The sequence below is a fragment of the Lutjanus erythropterus genome, chromosome 14 (genome assembly GCF_056507025.1).
Source record: "Lutjanus erythropterus isolate fLutEry1 chromosome 14, fLutEry1.hap2, whole genome shotgun sequence".
NCBI lineage: Eukaryota > Metazoa > Chordata > Actinopteri > Lutjaniformes > Lutjanidae > Lutjanus > Lutjanus erythropterus.
Genome location: NC_139330.1, coordinates 35120665 through 35139322, shown reverse-complemented (window position 1 = coordinate 35139322; position 18658 = coordinate 35120665). Strand labels below are relative to the sequence as shown.

Sequence of the window (18658 nt, the reverse complement as noted above, 5' to 3'; positions counted from 1 at the left end):
TTAATTTTCCATCTTCATTTCTCCATCCTCCCAATGATCGTCCGTCCACCTGCCGCATCTGACCATCAGATGTCAGCAGGGTCATACTGCTACTTGGTGTTTGCCAGCATCTGTCTATCCGTGGCCTTCTACGTCTACGCCGTGATCCCAGAGACCAAAAACAAGACCTTCATGGAGATCAGCCGGATGTTCTCTAAGAAGGAGGCGGTCCTGGAGACCCAGGGCCTGATCCACGCAGACCAGCTGAAACTGAAGAAGATGAACGGATATGGTGGTGTTGAACATGCTTCATTGGAGTTCGACAGCTGTTCTTCTTAACTGAGCATCAGGTTCTCACTTGGACTGAAAAACCATCCATCCAGTACTTCCTCTGCTCCGTTCTGCTGTTCTGATGTGCACACATTGACCAAACACCACCTCAGCTGCACTCAGCAACTTTTTACTTGGATCACACTGCTTCAGTCTGTTATCATTAAAGGAAAGTTCCAGTTAAGTTTGGTCGCACTTCCACAGGTTTGGCAGTTCTTCTTATCAGTACTAATAACATTGTATTTGCCAATAAGTTGAGATCTGGGACCATCTGACAAGTTGGAAACAAACCTGTTAAAAAAACTATCCCTGCTACATGTACTGTACTGTTGTACACACACACACACACACACACACACACACACACACACGAGTATGAGTATTCATGCTCAATGAGGGATTATTATCAACATTTAAGGTGCTCTCATTTTCAGTTTGACATCCAAATAACATGGTTTCAATAATCAAAATGAACTGTTAGTTAATTTGTTTGTACAGATTTATGTTCCCAGATCTGAGCACAATACTGTCATAACTGTTAGGACTGATGGACAAACTGCTGACTATGAGACCTAAATTGTAATGAATCAGAATTATGTTTTAATAACCTATCAAAACAAGCTCTCTGTGCAAGAAAAGTATGGGAAAACTCTGCTTCCCAACAACTTGGCTTTTATTTTTGTAGTTCTAGCCGTTGTTTTCATCAGTAACCTGAAGGGCAGTTGCAGACCTAGGCCAAGGACAAATTCACTATCTCACAATGTTAACAAAAATGAAAAAAAATCCAACCTACAATTCAGACCCATTCCAACATTTCATGGGTTCTTCCTTGGCCCATGCTACACCCGTCCACTAAGTTTCATGAAAATCAGGCCAGTAGTTTTTCTGTATTCCTGTGGACAAACAGACAAACAGACAAGCAAACGCCACCTAAAACATAATCTCCTTGGTGGAGGTAATACAGATTATCTCAATCTTTTTGTCTTATTTTTCGAAACAGTCTTAACACTCTCTAAACTGTAAGTGCAATTATCACAACTGTTTAATGGGACATTGCATGTTTGCAAAAGGTAGAACTGTAGTTTCTAGAACTGATCCAGTTGATCTGAAAATAGACAAATAAAATCTCAACCTCATTTCAAAGAGGTGATCAGTCTACTTGTGTTTTCCCTCAACCGCACCCCTGGTTACCCCTGGTTACCTGGTTACAAAATGACATCCATGTGATTTGTAGTTCATGAATGTCACCTGGGAGGTCATTTGCCAACTTAGAAACGTAACATTTTGTGGATATTTATGGAATATACACGTCTGTTTGACAGGTATTGATAAGTGAATGTATCATTTTGCATGTGACAGCTCATATGATGAAAGAATGTTTAGAATTTGTCTGACTGTTTCACAGAGAATCAGCTCATCAGTTTTGATCAGTGAAAGTGGTTATTGTGCAAATTATAGACAAATGTACTGACTCTTCTGCACACATGTGCAAAGACGTGCACTTTGCTTGAATGAATGAGAAAGTATGATGTGAACAACAAAGTAATTGTTCAGAGATTTGTGCTCACTGCTTTGAAAAACATAATTCTCATTTGAGAATTGAGCCAAAGCAAATGAGAAAAACTTTAGTAACAGTGCACTCATCAAGGTGACTGTCAAGATCTCAGAACATGAAGACCTCACTAAAAATGGATCATTTGGGTAAAAAACCATGGCGGGATTAAGAATGACACCATCTTCTACATAGCTAGGAAGCTAACTGCTTTAACAGCTTCTGACTGTTTGACTGCAGCCCCTGGAGCTGATCACAGCCATTCTAGACTAAACCTGTGGCTCCACCAGAGGCACCTCAGCATGTCACAAAAGTGGCTCTCCACTCTGCTCAGTGGAGAACATCCACCGAGTCTGTTTTTGACGGATGACACTCTAAGCTGCACAGATCAGTGCGGGCAGAAAGTCACAGGAATCGCATAAAGATCAATTTTCAAAATAAAAGACTCAGTGCAGGCTCCCGATTGTAAAAATAGACAGAAAAGCGCAAAAATCAAGGAAGAATTGCCAAATCAGCAAAATCTGATCTGAGCAAGTCAACAAAATCAAGCAGGTAAAACATTCTGCTCCTGAAACACTGCTGGTGGGACATGAAGCTCTATAGAAGACAGATCAAAACTGTGTCACAGGCACAACATGCCCAGTGGAATCGAGGTGTAATGGATGTTTAAGGCGCACAGTTTGAGTGGTAATAATACTGAGTAGTAAGAATAACACCACAGATGGTCAGAACTGAAAAAATCAAATTCAATTCATAATAAACAAATAATAAACAGTTTTCCTTGAAGTCCACCATGATATTCAGGGGTTATGAACCGCAGCTTTTCATCAGCAGACACTTAATGAGTCAGCATTAAGGGGTTGGGGGTGGGGGTGGGGTGTCTATTATGGCACTTTAATAAAAAATGCCATGTCACTTTTTGTAGTGTTTGTAGTACAAGGCACTGCTAGCTGCAGGCCATCACATACCTGTTTCTATTGTTTGGACGCAGGCTGTGCTTCAGTTGTATAGATGAGCGTCTCATATGTCGGTGTGGCGACAGTAAATAAAACATGTTATACAACAAACAACTCAACAAAATGTGGACGTAGAGCAGCTTGTGTGACTGAAATTAACCATTTACGTTTTTTAATCTTCTGTATATTGCACTAAAAATCTTCTATGATGTGACGTCCCAATATTTATGCATGTCATCCTTTTATTGTAAAGTTTTATTACTTGTTAATATTGTATCACTTGTAAGTCCCTCTACCAGCTCTTCATACACAGTCATTTTACAGACTGTATCAGATTCTCTGTACTATCTGAGCTGAGCAGTGAAGTGAGCTGCAACGTTTTTTGTACAAAGAGCAAAAATCCAGTTTGTCTGATTTATGGAAATATGTAAAAGCATTTTTGAATTGTTGAAAGACAACTACATAAATGAAATAATAATTTAAACCTGCATCACTGTGTGTTTTAATGACTGCCTCCAGCATCAAGCTCCTTTAATGAGAAAACTATGAACTGACAGCTTTCATCCTCAAATATCTGTCAGAAAACAAAATATTTACTTCACAGCTTGTTTTGGATGTTAGAAATTTAAATGATGGACTGTTTCATGGAACTCTTTTAGTTGACTTGTGCTTGATTCACATCATTTCTACAACAGCTTGATTCTCCACAGAGTTCAAAAGAAAAATCAAAGTTCATGGTGATGTTGAGGCAGAGGTCTCTAGATAATACTTTATAATAACCATCATTTAAAAATTCTTAATTGATATCTAATTAAACTTTAGTTAGTAATTATTTCACTGTTAACAAACAATGTAATAATGATTAATGATGTTTATTAATTATTAGTAATGCTATAATTAAGGTTATTTTATCATTTGTTTGTATAATATAGAAGAAGTAGCTGATGACTCATATATTGTATCAGCTAATAATAGACAATCACAATTACATTCTGATTAACTCTTCCCAGCCAATGATATCTCATCAATTGACAAGCACCAACCCTAACTCACTTCTGACCCTCAGTGGTCAAAAAGGGGAGTGTCTTGTCCTGTCTTACTGAGACACACTTGATTAATGAGGGCGTTTTTTTTCCACACTCACACACACACACACACACACACACACACACACACACACACACACACACAGCTCGAGATCAGATGCTTCACTGTTTTCTTAATTAATTTTTTCTACCTAAAATTACAGATGAGTCAGATCAGCCACAGGATTACAGTTCTAATCAGATGACAGAGGGTCAGGGGCTGAAGAGTAATGCAATTATAATAAAGTCATTAAACTGAGTTATCTAGAGGAATGTAAGCCGACTGTACAGACTGAGCTGATCACCGTTTCTGTCAGCTAACATTTTCGGCTGGACCAGCCCTACAAATTGTGTCAGTGACTGAATGACTGACTGATAAAGTTCAACCACTGGCGCATCAGCAAAGTAGAAGTCTTCCTATTGGCCTTTGCTCCTTCAAAATGAATCGGTGTGAGGCGAGGGCGGATATAAAGCCACTCTGATAAAGGATATAGTTAAATCCCTACCTCAAAAATCAGTATTATAATGAAATAAAGCCTTTTAAGAGTACACTGTACTAAAGTATATGTAAGAAGACTGAACCAGAAATGCAGCAGTTCCCTTCAGTGGCATCTCTTTCCTGTCAGTTTTATCATTAATATAATTAAGTAGTAAGTATAAATATAAAAAATAAAAATAAGTAATTTTATCTTTAAATATAGTCATTTCATTTTTGCATATAGCAATTTTCTTGTGAAAAACAACTGGTTTAATATATATATATATATATATATATTTAACTCTTTATAATTGTCAAATCATAATTAGCAAAAAAAGGAAATATAATGACATCACTGTTATGTTATTGTGTACCATCATCCTCTTTTGTCTGTTTGGTAATGAAACACGACACCTGGGTAGACTTTCAACTGAAAATGCAACCAGCTGTGTCTGGAATGATTATTTCATTTTACTGTAAATATTCTAAGATTTACTAGATATTTATATATTTCATTCTGTTTTGAATATTTTTTGTAACCATTTTGAAAGCAGTGTGTTAGAAATGGAAAAACATGCTGCAGATCTACAGTGTTTTTCAGGTGTTGGAGTCCGAATGAGAAAAGAGTTTGGATGGATGGATTTTGGAAAATGTGCGATCGAAAAAAAAAAAAAAAAACTCAACCATTCCCATAAGAACTGTGTGTTGCCTTGTAATGATGTGGGACGTGCCTACTGCCTGGTTGCATGTGAACGCACCCTTAAAAGTGCTCAAGATGCTCTTGATGTGTTACAGATATGATCTGGATGATGAAGTTACAATCTGAGTAATTTAGAACAAAACATTTCATCTGTCTGTGGTCCATGTTGCCTCCTCTCTCTCTCTCTCTGACACACACACACACACACACACACACACACACACACACGCCACCTCCCGTCCCTGGATTGTAATTAATGGCAGTGCCTGTGTCCCTAATAAGCATTCTGGTGATCTTTATTGCAGTGTGTTCCCCTGTGGACATACAAGCCTGTGTGTGTGTGTGTGTGTGTGTGTGTGTGTGTGTGTGTGTGTGTGTGTGTGTGTGTGTGTGTGTGTGTTTTCCTTGCCAAGCTGCTGTCAGTGGTGCTGATAGCATTAGAGCAGGGAGGCAGTGGACAGAGACAAATGTCTGTTATCATGGAACAAGGCCTCTGACAGAGTGCAGACAGCGTCACTGAGTAATAAAACTAGATGGATGATGGCGCAGCAGCAGCTCCACCACAGACACTCACAGCTGCTCTAATTAAAGCACAGAGGAAGAAGACAGGGCTACAGTAACATGGAGATGGGATACATCACAGAAAAAGAATAAGATGGAGACACAAAAATAGCACAATTAACAACATTACACTGCAGAATGTGTTCAGCAAAAATGCTCACTCATGCTTCAGTAGTGTTACTCCATCTTGTGGAGGAATTATTTAGTTTTGCAGCTTCATCACAGACCGTCAGGCTATCTACTCCTTTCATCTGGGATGAGAAGGTACGCTGGCATCTGCATTGGCCTCTGAACAAGTGGGACATGCCCCCTCAGTCGGACTGAGTGGCAAAACATCCTGCAACAAGACAGCCTTTGGTAGGGAAACTGAGAAACCAGGAGTAACCAGTAGAGCGTTCACCCCTTGTTCTGAGGCTGTGTGTCCTCTACAGCAGTGTTTCCCAACCCTGGTCCTCAAGGCTCACTGTCCTGCATGTTTTAGATGTTTACCTGCTCCAACACACCTGATTCAAATGATCAGGTTGTTATCAGGCTTCTGCAGAGGCTTGATGATCAGCTGATCATTTGAATCAGGCAACAGCAGCGACCATGAGTTCAACTCCCGCCTGCAGCCCTTTGTTGCATGTCACTCCCCGACTCTCTCTCCTCCCTCGATGTCATATCTTCAGCTGTCCTATAAATTAAAGGCATTTTTTTTAAAAAAAGATCATCTGCATAAATCAAAAGCAGTTGGACTTGACAGTGATCCTTGACACAATAGTTCTTGGACATTGATATCTGGCTGTGAAATCAGGTTTCCAGATATTTGTATGTATCTGATTTGATGCTGGGGAAATGCACAAAGCAAAGAATCCATTATGATGTTAACTTAATGTTTCCAATTTGAATGCATGCATTTTGGTTAGCATTCAGTGGTTTGATTTGTGGGTTCATGTCGTATAAATCCTTTACTACTGGGTGTGTAACTGCTCTGGCAGATACCTGGCAGATGTGGCACTTGTCTGTTAGAGGCTGTAAGTGTTTCTGAGTGTCTTACGATGTGCTCAGCCTATTGTTGATGCTTTAGCACCGTGCTGCCACACCAGCAGCTCTGTGGCCGTGTTCTCCCCCTCACAACAAACACACCAGACTGAGGATCCTCTGAGAGTCAGTGAAGCTGCAGTCACTTCAACTTCTGCTTGATCATTTTATTTATGTTTTAAGTGTCAAAGATTTAGGATAAATCCTTCTTATTTCATACAAAATGTGAATTATTTAATGCAGCTGCCAGTGTGCAGAGTTCCCCTCTGTTCTGTTCTGCTCTTGTATCTGTAGTTTTACCTCTCTTCTCTGGCGAGTGCTGTGACTGGACATGCTGATGCTGCAGTAAAGAAGCAATAGAGGATTTTGAAAGCTAATATAAGCCTATAACCAGTCCACTCTGCCTCACTGTCCTAATACACTCAAAACTGAGCTGAGCTGAGCTGAATGAGACTCTGCGGTCACATCAGGGATTACTGTCAGCAGAAAGGCCTCACACACACCTCACTAAAGGTAAATGTTCCACCAGTGAACATGGAAGTCACTGCTGGAGGATCAACCATGAGCATTTCAGCATTAGTATTTAGACCCAGCATGCACCTGCTGGTCACTCAACAGTGTGTGTTTGATTTGGATCACTAAGCGTGCTCCACGGTTGGTGCATTAAATGATGCAACCTTTTGTTAAATATGCTAGGGTACAATGCTGATCATTTTGCTGCTATGTGCATTTTTCTGCAACCACTTTTTAGCCAGTTAACATCCACACTGAACATGTATATTTTCCAGCTGAGTGCAGAGCATCTCCTCTGTGCAGCTCTGCCCCCCTGCAGCCGCAGACTCACTAACAGCTTCTTCTCTGATGAAGCTGCTGGTTGTAACACCACATTACATAATATCCTGACTTATATGTTTTAACTTCATTATTGACACAATAAGTAATACATTTCCACACATTTTGTAACACTTTATTATATATTGTGGTTATTACAAAATTACAATTACAGAAAAAAAGATGTAACGAGATTACAAATACAAATGGTAAAAATGGATTATGTTATTTATCAGGATTTTAAAATAAAGAATAATATGCACAAGTTCATGGTGAGTTACTTGAAGTGAGTGTGAAGTGTGAAAATCATATCAACATAAATACATTTACATGTGCATAATTACTGCTGTTAAACTAGATGTGATTTTGTGCTGAACAGAGGGAGAAATGTCTAGACAAACAAGAAACATAAAAGTAAGGGTATAAGAAAATATTGAACCACTTGATTATCGTGAGATTATGTTTTGTGTATTGATTCTTAAGTGGCTGTATCATGATATTGTGATGCATGGCAGTGGTTGACTTTCTGTTGTGTTTAACACCACAACCACTAGATAGCAGTGTTGTTGTCTATTTCACTGTTCCGATTGCATAAAAAAGTAAAACTAAGATTTTATGCATATGGTGGTGTGCTCTTCGTGCTATTATAATTTTCCTAAAATTAAATTTAAAAAGAAATAATATATCATCTTATCACAGTATATCGTGATTGTATCACAATATATTGAATGATAACCCCTGTATCATGATACATATCATATTGCCAGATTCTTCCCATTACACAGCCCAGCATAAAGCATTATATTACACTGACCTGTTCCATATGTTGTCCAATGATAAGTAGTAGTGATCCAAAATCAAGTTACATTACTTTACTATTGTGATACTTGGATTAGGTTACCAACTACATTTTAACAGGTAATCAGTAACTATATTGGAATACATTTTTAAAATATCCCTCACTACCTTGATTATGTAATAAAACCAACCAAAAGTGTAGAAAATGGTTGAAAATGAGAAGCAGCACGTCTTCCTGTCCCCCACAAAAAACATAAGTTCAAATGTGTTTATCAAAAGGCTTAAAATTGACATGAAATTATAAAATCCTCTATAGTTAAGACTGACATATAAATAAACAATGAAGACAAGAACAATATGTCTTTATAAGTTTCATCTCTTAATTCCCTGACTACCAAAAATAGTCAGACATGCTCTGCTGGCCACGCCCACAAGCGTTGCATCACCAGAAAGCCCAGGACCAGCTTTTTAAAGGACATGAGGACTCAAATAAACTTCATGCATGGTGTTGGAAATAAAGGCCTCAGTGTCATGTCCACCACAGAGAACTGCTGGGCCTTAGATGTATAGGACTATAAAATATGGAGAAATTTAATTATAATTTTGGTTCAGGCTTTTTATTACAAAATGCAACAGATTATTACAAAATTTGGGTGTCATTAGATTATAATGTAAAAATGTATACGATTTTGTTGAGGTATTACAGAATGCATTGTTACAAACCTTCCTCTTGTTTCATCTCACTTTTGTCTTCACAGTGTAATGGATGTGACTTGAAATGTAGTGAAATATGATGCTTGAAATAAAAAACAAACAAAACAAAATAAAATAAAGTTTTAAAAGTAGAAAAAAACATGTCAGTGCACAAATAACTTTGTTGCATTGGGGGGGGTGGGGGGGTCCCAGGCCTGTTTTAATGCTAATCACCACTGCCTTGCCCCAGGGCTACAGACATGGCCACAGAAGCTTGAATGCTAACGTGGAGGGCCAATAAGCATCCTTGCAGTTTCCAGAGCTGAGCTGGTTTCTGTCGACCGCTCCTCCGCTCACATGTTTATTCTCCCACATCATTAAAGACACTCACATGTTGATTGCAGCCTTTCATTCCTCAATGTGGATGTGTTAGGGCGTTTTTCCACCTGCTGGCTTTGATGTGGATGAGCAGTGTGTGTGTGTATGTCTGTGTGTGTGTGGAAAGTGGAAATGTAAGGCTATTGTCAGGGTCAAAGGTTAATAATTAACCATTTAATAGTGTCCTAACTAAACTGAGGTGCATGTGGTGAAGCACTTTATTAACATGGTAACATTCCCAGATTAAAGCAGTGAAAGCTGTTTTCATAAAGAATCACTTAAACATCATTCATGTTTCAACACATTACACAAAAGATGAAATGATCTGAAGATACAAAATTCATCCCTGTGATCAAAAAACAGGTGAAATAAGCCACAAACAGAAACTCTAAAAGTTCTATTCAATTTAAACAGAACTTCTGACATTCATATCTCTAAAACAAGCTTAAACTAGAGGTCAGTCAGAAATAATATTTCAATTTCTTCTGAAATCCTGATGTATTCTTTTTATACAGGGCTGAATTTAGAATGTTTTATAGCAGTTTTAGAGAGGAGACAGTTTGTCCTCCAACAACCCAAATGCAAGTTTCTTTTTAAATCTGAAACTGCACAAAAATACATAAAATGAATAAAAATCAGTCTTGTTTCTATTCACTGACATGCAGGGACGCTGCCAGAAATCCCTGGGCTCCCTGAAAGATTAGATAGATAATACTATTAAAATAATATTGATAGCCCTCAAAGGGCCCCCTGTCAGGCCTGGGCCCTTAGAATCGTCCTAACTTTTCCCCCCCTGGCGGCGCCCCTGCTGACATGTTCTAGACTGTGATAAATCCCCAACAAAGAATATTTTTGTGACATTTTTAACACTGATATTTTTGTCCTTCAAGGACACTAGTGCAAGCTTTTTTTGTTACAGTTACAGTGTTGAATCACATGCTCTCAACAGCTCTTAACAATTTAAATATAAGTCAGTGACTGTATGTATTTGTTCTATATTAGTTCTTGTATATGGAACAGTGAATGTATTACTAAAAGGAACAAGTCACTTTCTTTGCAAAATTAGAGATGACAGAAACATCATCTGCAAATCAAATGAGCTTTACAAAAACAGATGTTGGATGTTGTTCCTTGTGCCCAAGTTTTTGTTGCTGCAGTTTAAAGGGCAGATCAGGGCAGATTTTCGAGGTTTTTGAGTTTGTCCTGGACTGCACTTTACGCAAAGTGCCACTAGAGGACACCAGTGATGCATTCAAACCTGTCTGTCTCTTCATCATACAGGACTAGTAGAGAATAGCAGGTGGAATAGAGATGTACAGTATGTGTAATAACAGCTTCAGTCAGACTGTGAGTCTGTGCAGACCCTGAGTCAGCGTGGGCCCTGGCTCTCGTGCACCTTCCCTCTGTTTGATCACAGCATTATTGCTCTGCGGGGTCACAACAACATCACCCGGGCCCTCCTCCATTCACCGTCCTTTCACTGGCAAACGTGACACAGACATGTTATTACTCAGTTCATTTACGACTCTCAAAACCCCAAAAGCAACAAATCACCAATACGCGGCTCAATACGCAAGGTGGCCCTCAGTGTCTGTGGCTTCTTCTTCTGTTGTGCAGAGGGCAGTTTACCTTGAAACCTATTTGAAGTCATTGTACCCAGCAGCAGCTCATTGTGTAGCGTGTCCTCATCTCAACAAGTAGCGACAGTTCGCAACTACCTGTAATGCTGGATCCCCCAACAGCGCTCAAAAGGGAGAGTGTCTGCCTCTACGAATAACAATACAACTGTTTCCCAGTTGTGGCCCCTGTGTTTGGTCCTTGGGATCCCACAGTGGGTCTATTGGGCCCTATGAAGACTCTTTATGGTCACTAATACACGAAACACAACAATAGCAGCTTCTCCAGATGCTCCAATGATTGGCCGAGCTGTGACTTGAGCCAGGGTGTAAAAACACAATCAGCTCTTTGGGTTTCGTGAAGCTCAATAGCAGTTTGATGGGGTGTTAATAGTGGTTAGGTTACCACAAGTGCATGTTGGAACTAATTGTCCAGAAAGGACTAAGTTGTAACTGGGCTTTGATGATCAGATGGGTTTCAAAGTAGTTTGGATCAGTGTGTGTGTTTTACGTCACACTCTGAATGAAACAATGTACTTGAATGTATTCGAAAATCAAATAAAGTCAGAATTCTGAGACTGGAGACAGAATTCTGAGAATAAAGTCGAATAAAGTTGGAATTCTGAGATTAAAGCTGAATAAAGTATGAATTCTGAGTTTAAAGTCAGAATATCTGAGATTAAAGCTGAATAACATAAGGATTCTGACATCTAAATCAGAATTCTTAAAGTCAGAATTCTGTTATTAAAATCTGAATTCTGACATCAAGTCAGACTGACATATAGTCAGGATTTTGAGAAAAACTTATAAGATCAAAGTTGAATTGATTTTCAGAATTCTGAGGTTAATCTCATCATTCAGAGAATGAAGTTCAGTTCAGTTCAGTTTAAACTCAGAGTTCTTAAGATCAAAGTTGAATAAAGTCAGAATTCTGAAGTTAACAATTTTCAATGGGGCCCTGATCCACTTCCCTAGCTTCAAAGCAGCTCAGTTGTTGATATTCTCTTATCATGAAAATTGTATGTATAGTTTCCCTTTTTCAGACGGAGAGATGAAACCCTGAGTGACAGATTGATTTTAATTACACAAGCCAGCAAAACAGCGGCTAGACTGGAAGTGATGTCAGGAATCTGCCTGTTCACTCTCCAGGCAGAGAGAGGCATGAAAAAAAAAGAGGTATCAATTTTCTCCACTGATAGTTCACTCGGGAAACTAGAATGTATGACAGCTGCAAAGCATTGTTGTGTTTTAAGCCAGGATGCAGGTCATACTGGGAAACTGGAAACCACTGACTGGAATGGATGTAGTCCAATCAGGTTGAGGGGAAGTGGACGAACCAAATCAATTATCTGCAGCACTTCATGACAGCTTAACTCCTAGAACACATTAACTAGCAAATAATCATGAGGACAACATTATTTCCACAAGCTTCCAAAAAAGATTTTCAGGTTTACAGGAGTCCTACAGTGTGTGAATTAATTGAGGTTTCACAGAAACATTTTGGTTTGTCAGAGGGCGCAGCCAAGGTGATAACGCCTGGGTTTGACTGTGCTTGGCCACGGGAGCTGTGGTCAGAGGTGTTTTCCACCCTCTCTGGGTGGAGCTCGGTCCACGTAGAGCCGAGCACAAACTGACCATCTGTAACCTGTGATTTCAGCAGCGGCCACATTCTGGACCTGGCCCGGAAGACACAGATCTGATCTGTGAGGTTGACCTAGGTCAACTTTTAGCCCTGGAGCCTGTCTTAAACCTTTTACTGAACACTTGTCGCCTCTGTGTGAGGTGTATTGTGCTACTGTATTCTGTCTTTCCTCCCGCCCTCCCTCCTTCTCTCTCTCTCTGGTTCCGGCAGATGGCCGCTCACCATTAAAACACAGTCTGGTTCTGTTCGAGGTTTCTGCAGGAAGGAAGTTTTTCCTTGCCACAGTTGCCTCAGTGCTCACTCTTGGTGGGAACTATTGAGTATGGCCTTGACCTGCCAAAGGTGGCAAAAATACACACATTCCTTACTCAAGTAGAAGTTCAGATACTTGTTTTAAAAACTCTGGTAAAAGTATAAGTACTAATTCAACTTCTTTACTGTAGTAAAAGTGAAAAAGTACAGGCTCTGAAATGTACTCAAGGTATAAAAGTAAAAAGTTCTCTCGACATCTCTACTGACTGCTTCTGTGCAAAGCTAACTGGACCTCACCTTTCGTCCAAGATTGAGTCTCCCTCTTCATCTAATTTATCTTATATCTTTTATGTTGTTTTCATCTTGTATCATATTTTACATAATCTTCTTCTTGTTGCACCTTCTACATAATTTTTGTCTTGTTACATCGTTTTCATGTTGTTATGTCTTGTTTGGTTGTTGTTGTTTTTTTGGTTAGTTATGTATTATTGCATAATTTTCATCTCTTTACATTCATCTTGCTACATTTTATGTTTTTTTGGTCGTGTTATGCATGTTATGCATGTATGTACATGATTTTTGTCTTCTTATGTCATTTATACTGTTGCTGTCTTGTTATGTCGTTAGCGTCTTGTTGCACCTTCTACTTCATCTTGTTACAGCCTTTGTGTTATTGTGTTCTTGTTATGTATTGCTACATTCTTTTTGTCTTGTTATATCCATTATGTCATGTTCATCTTGTTAAATCTTGTTACAACATACTCACCTTGTGGAAACTTTTATGCTGTTTTCGTCTTGTTAAGTCTTTTATGTTGTTTTCATCGTTATGCCTTTTTACGCTGTTTTTGTATTATGTCATGTTGCGTCATTTTTGTCTTGTTTTGTTGTGCTATATTTATTTTATTTCACGTCTTGTTATGTATTATGACATTGTTTTAGTCTTGTTACGTCGTTTATGTCATTTCTGTCTTGTTACGTCTTTTGTATCATTTTTGTGTTTTATTGTCTTGTTACGCCTTTTTACATTGTTTTTGTCTTGCATTAAAACTGAAGTAATGAGCCTGTTTTGAAAATGTAGGAGTCGAAAGTACAGATGTATGTATTCAAATGTAGGGGGTAAAAGTAACAAGTTTTAAGAAAAGGAAATACTCTTGCAGATACCTGAAAAATCTACGTAAGTACAGTAATTAAGTATTTTTTACGTTACGTTACGTTACGTTACGTTACGTTACGATACGTTACATTACGATATGGTGCTATACAATTAAAATTGAACTGAACTGAACTAAGTTGCCTGTGAAAAGTGTGTAACATCAGATGTGGGAAGCAGGCCAAGCAGCATCCAGTGCATCAGACCTGACCATAGCTTTAGACACCTTGCTGTCATGACTAGGACTTGACATTCTTTGCCAGTGTCTGTATAGTATTATGATAAGTTTGTGAAGCAAATGATAACAGCATAGCAAAATTCTCAGTTGAGAAAAAAAAATACAAAGTAGACTGTAATCATTTCTTTCAAAATGTATGCACCACCACTCTAATCCATGAACAGTGTAGTACCTTCAGTAGGGTCATCCTGCAGACTGGTTGAGTCAGTCTGCATCTGCAGACATCTTGTGTATTCACATCTGATATGACGTCTCAGTCAAGTCTTTGATTCAGCAATAAACAAAACCATAGTGGTGCTGAGAGCAGACATGCAGATATTTCATCAATATGCCGATGGTATGTTTCTTTCATGCTGATGCAGGGAGAAACTATGCTGCTTCACATTAATCATGGCCTTTTTGGTTTCATTGTAAGATGCTCGAGCATCTCTCAAGCAGAGCTGCTTTGGAGGCCTTAAAAATAAAAAATAATCAGCCATTTTCCTGTCTAAAATTAACTGGTACACTGAAAATGGCAAGTGGGGAAACGTAGCAAGTTAATATCATAAATACTGGTGCTTATATCAAGCAGCAAGTATCAAACACAAAAGAAAGTGTACATGCTAATGGAAACAGAGGTGGAAGTGGGAATAGGAAACCTGATAGCTCTTTTCACAACTGTGTTTCTGGCAGTTCATAACAAGTGAAACCAGATACAAACAGTCACACCTTTTTGATTAGCTGAAACAGCTATATTAGAGATCACATGAGATTGTATTTACCTGTAACTGCCAGCAATGATTGCTTAGCATCCATTTCACCAGGTTGTTCACACTAAAGGTACCCTTTAGTGTCTTTAGTGTGAGGCGCTGCAAGAAAACCTTGTTATCATGTGATTAATGTTAGGAAATTGTTGCAGTTTGGTTATGTTTATGCACCAAAACTACTTGGTAGGTTTAGAAAAACTCTGTGGCTTCCATGTCGGAGCTTCCACATATACTTCCATATTGTGCAGCCCACTTCTTGAAGAGAGCTGTCAGAAATCTTATGCACACAATATTCTTAATCCTCTGTACGAGACACTGCCAGAAAGCCCTTTTAACCAATGGAAGAACTGGTCACAGTGCTGGAGGTGGGCCTCTGCTCATTCCTATGAGACATGGTCTGTGGCTCATGAAGCCAACTGCTGAATTGGTGCTTCCACATATGCTTCTGTATTGTGTGGCCCATAGAGAAAATGAGAGTCTTCCTTCAGCAGAAGGGAAAACTTCCTGTTTTCCACTAACTTGAATGGGATTAAATGATTGTGCTGCTCTGCAAGACTTTCCAAATGTTATTGGACTAAAAGTCACTTCACTGAGGTTGTGACAAATGTATCCACCACCATTTTATAGATACTTCTTTCACTTGTAAATCTATGGAGAAAAGGTGTTTTTTAGCTGTAGAGCATCACGTGATGTTGTCATTACACAGTTGACCACTAGGTGCAATTGGTTTCAAAGTTTGGCACTCTTCCAGGGGGCATGACGCATTGTTAAAGTAAGTCAGACTTGTAAGTCACGTGATGCACATAATGTTACGTAACTTTAGAAAACTTCATAAACTTTAGATAATAACAACTTTTGGTTTCACACAGGACATGACCCCCAGCCTTTTGGGTCAGATTCCTGTGTTTGATTGACCCATCCATCCAACCACTCTTTATCACTCTTTATACTACATCACAGGTGGGTTTACAATGAAGAACTGCACCCAGTTTCAAAGAAACTAGGAAAACTAGGAAGCTGGCGTTAACTTTTTCCTCACATGGTAAAACAATGGAACATGGACTTAGCACATTATAGCTCTACCATTACATCTAAAATTTAAACTAGCAACACAAGTTCAAATTCAAGGACTGTATTTTTTAGGCTTGAATAATTTTTGTCAGGCTTTATTTTTTCAGTCATCTGACAGTAAGCTGATTTGCACATATGATTCATATGGTTGAGAATCAGATTTAGTGCAATTAGCTCGAAGAAATGTCTGTCTAAATTGCAATTGCAGAGACAGGACCCACAGATGCACTTTCTTTTTAAAACATGTTTCAGAGGCTCACATTAAATGGCAGTATGAATGCATTCAAACATGCAGTGTTCTGTCAGAGTATTCAGTAAGAACTGTACGGCTCACCACATCTGCATGACTTATGTCGTCTCTGCAACGACCACAAGAACTTAAGTTTAAAAAGACATCACATTCTCCATCTTCCACTGACAAAGAATATTTCCCTTCCCTTTCTAGTCCACGTTCTTTTTTCCTCATCCAGCTCCATGTGTCCCAACCAGTGTTTTTCACCCTTGGAGAAGCGAAGACATCTCATCGCAATTTGTCCAAATCACAGCGCAGCCCTCGTTCAATGTGCGGGCCACCACAGCTATGAAGATTACAGCGTCAACAGTGGCTGGCAGGCCACAATAATGACTGGTGGGAGCTGGAAGGACGGGGAGGAAGAGAAGGAGAGCAGCAGAGTATGAATGGAAAGATGAAGGAGAGAAATATATTCTGCTTGTTGCTGTATTCTTTCAGGTTTATGTTGTTATAACAGTTTCCAAATCCAACATAATCTGTGATATGTTTCCTTTAACCCTGAATTATCATAAAGATTCATACTGAAAACAAAGTGGTGTGAATTCAGACAATGCTACATTTGCTGACTATACATATAAAAGTCACTTTAATTGTAAAAACAGTTGGATAATGTCATCTGTAGGAACTTTGTCAAGACTGAGAAAATAACCCTGGTGATGTCATAGTGATTTCATCGAGCTTTGCTTAGTTTTAGTAAATCCAAATGTACAACAGAAAGCCTCAAATTTGATGATCTGCAACTCAGAGTGAACTTTAAAACCAGTGACTCATGATTTAACTGAGACTTGAGCTTTCTGACTTGAAAATACTTGATAGCTTATCTTACACCAAGCCCAAAGATGAAAAAGTATGTGCATTTAAAAAGTCTGTGACAAATCATTTCTTGAATTAACATTAATGCTATTCATTCTCAGCAAGTTGACACTTAATTTACGAGATCCACTTTGTTTGAACCAATCTGACAGCATCCAATCAACTTTCAGGAGAGAACTATGAAGACCTAACATTTCATTGCTGAGTTTCAGATGGAAAAAATGTCTCCACAGATCATTTCGTTCAATTACAAAATGAATTGCATTATGCAAAAATGTGTAGGTTAAAAATCTGAGATGGAGACGCAACAACTTCCAACTTTGTTTGTCATTTGATGTTGCACAAAAAACAGTAAGTCGGGGCTAATGTTAGCATTGTTAGCAAGCTACTGCTTAGCGTAACAGCAGAGTAACTTTGTAAATCAATGAGGCTGGAAATTCACTGTTACATTATAACTTGTTTGTGACTCCAAACTCAAGTTTCTGGATTTGGGACTTGAGTGCAAAGAGACTTAATTGTGATGTTGCATCTTGGGAAATGTGGTATTTAGTGTTTTTGTAACTTTACCCAGACTATGAACTAAAAGCAAGGATGTCTCTGCCTCTGATTTATCAATTTTGACCATTAAAAAAAGAAACTGTATTGCATGCCCCCCCAACTTTATGTATAGTTGTAAATCACTGGAATACACTTTTACTTCTGTGCTCTTTGTGAAACCAGCAACAGCCAATGCTAACTATAGCTAAGAAGCTCTTGAGCCGTCTCCTAAAAAATTCATTCAAATGCATATATTCTATATAAGTAATGTAGAGTCAATTGTGATATTCAGTGCCATTGTAGTCAAGACTGATGTTCATACAGAGCAGTATGATGTCAGGGGGTGGAGGTCATGGATGTAGGCTTATAAGTCTCTGAAAAAAGAGGTTTAAATTGATATAAAGAGGGAGGAAGAGGAGGTAAGATGTATGGAAAGAAAAGAGGATGAAGAGGACAGAGGAAGACTGGATGGAGATGGACAGATAGAGTCGCCTTGGTCAGAGAAGAAGGAAGATCCACAGAGGCTGGCGGGGCTCCACAGACTGGAGACAAACAGCACCGAGTGGCTGTACCTCAACACAAACACATGACCACACACACACACACTCTCACACACACACACACACACACATCTATGCAGCATTTCCGACTACACAAACAAGTCAACAGCAGCTATTTCAGCTATGTATGCTATGCTCTGTCTCTCTCCTCCCTCTCACTCTCAGTCAAACACTCTCTCTGCTCTTCCATTCTGGCATTCACGCTCACAGACAGTCTTCCACCCATTCACAATTCCACTGTGCTGACACACATGGGGCCACGCTTTACAAACTATGCTCAAAAGAATTCTAACACCCCATTTACACCTGCTATTAAAATGTGATCTGTATACAGATTCGTTCTCCAGATTAGGATAAACACATGTTAATGCAAGGTGTAG

The 18658-nt window shown here is 38.9% G+C and overlaps 1 protein-coding gene across 1 annotated transcript in view; it reads left to right on the top strand.

Moving 5' to 3' along the window:
- slc2a15a (solute carrier family 2 member 15a) overlaps positions 1-674 on the top strand; it is a 38785-nt gene extending 38111 nt beyond the window's left edge. Inside the window, exon 12 of the mRNA XM_084736222.1 lies at positions 70-674. Within this exon, the coding sequence (XP_084592348.1) occupies positions 70-318 (249 nt within the window). The 3' untranslated portion in view covers positions 319-674. The remainder of the gene's footprint in view (positions 1-69) is intronic.
- Positions 675-18658: the final 17984 nt, after the last annotated feature.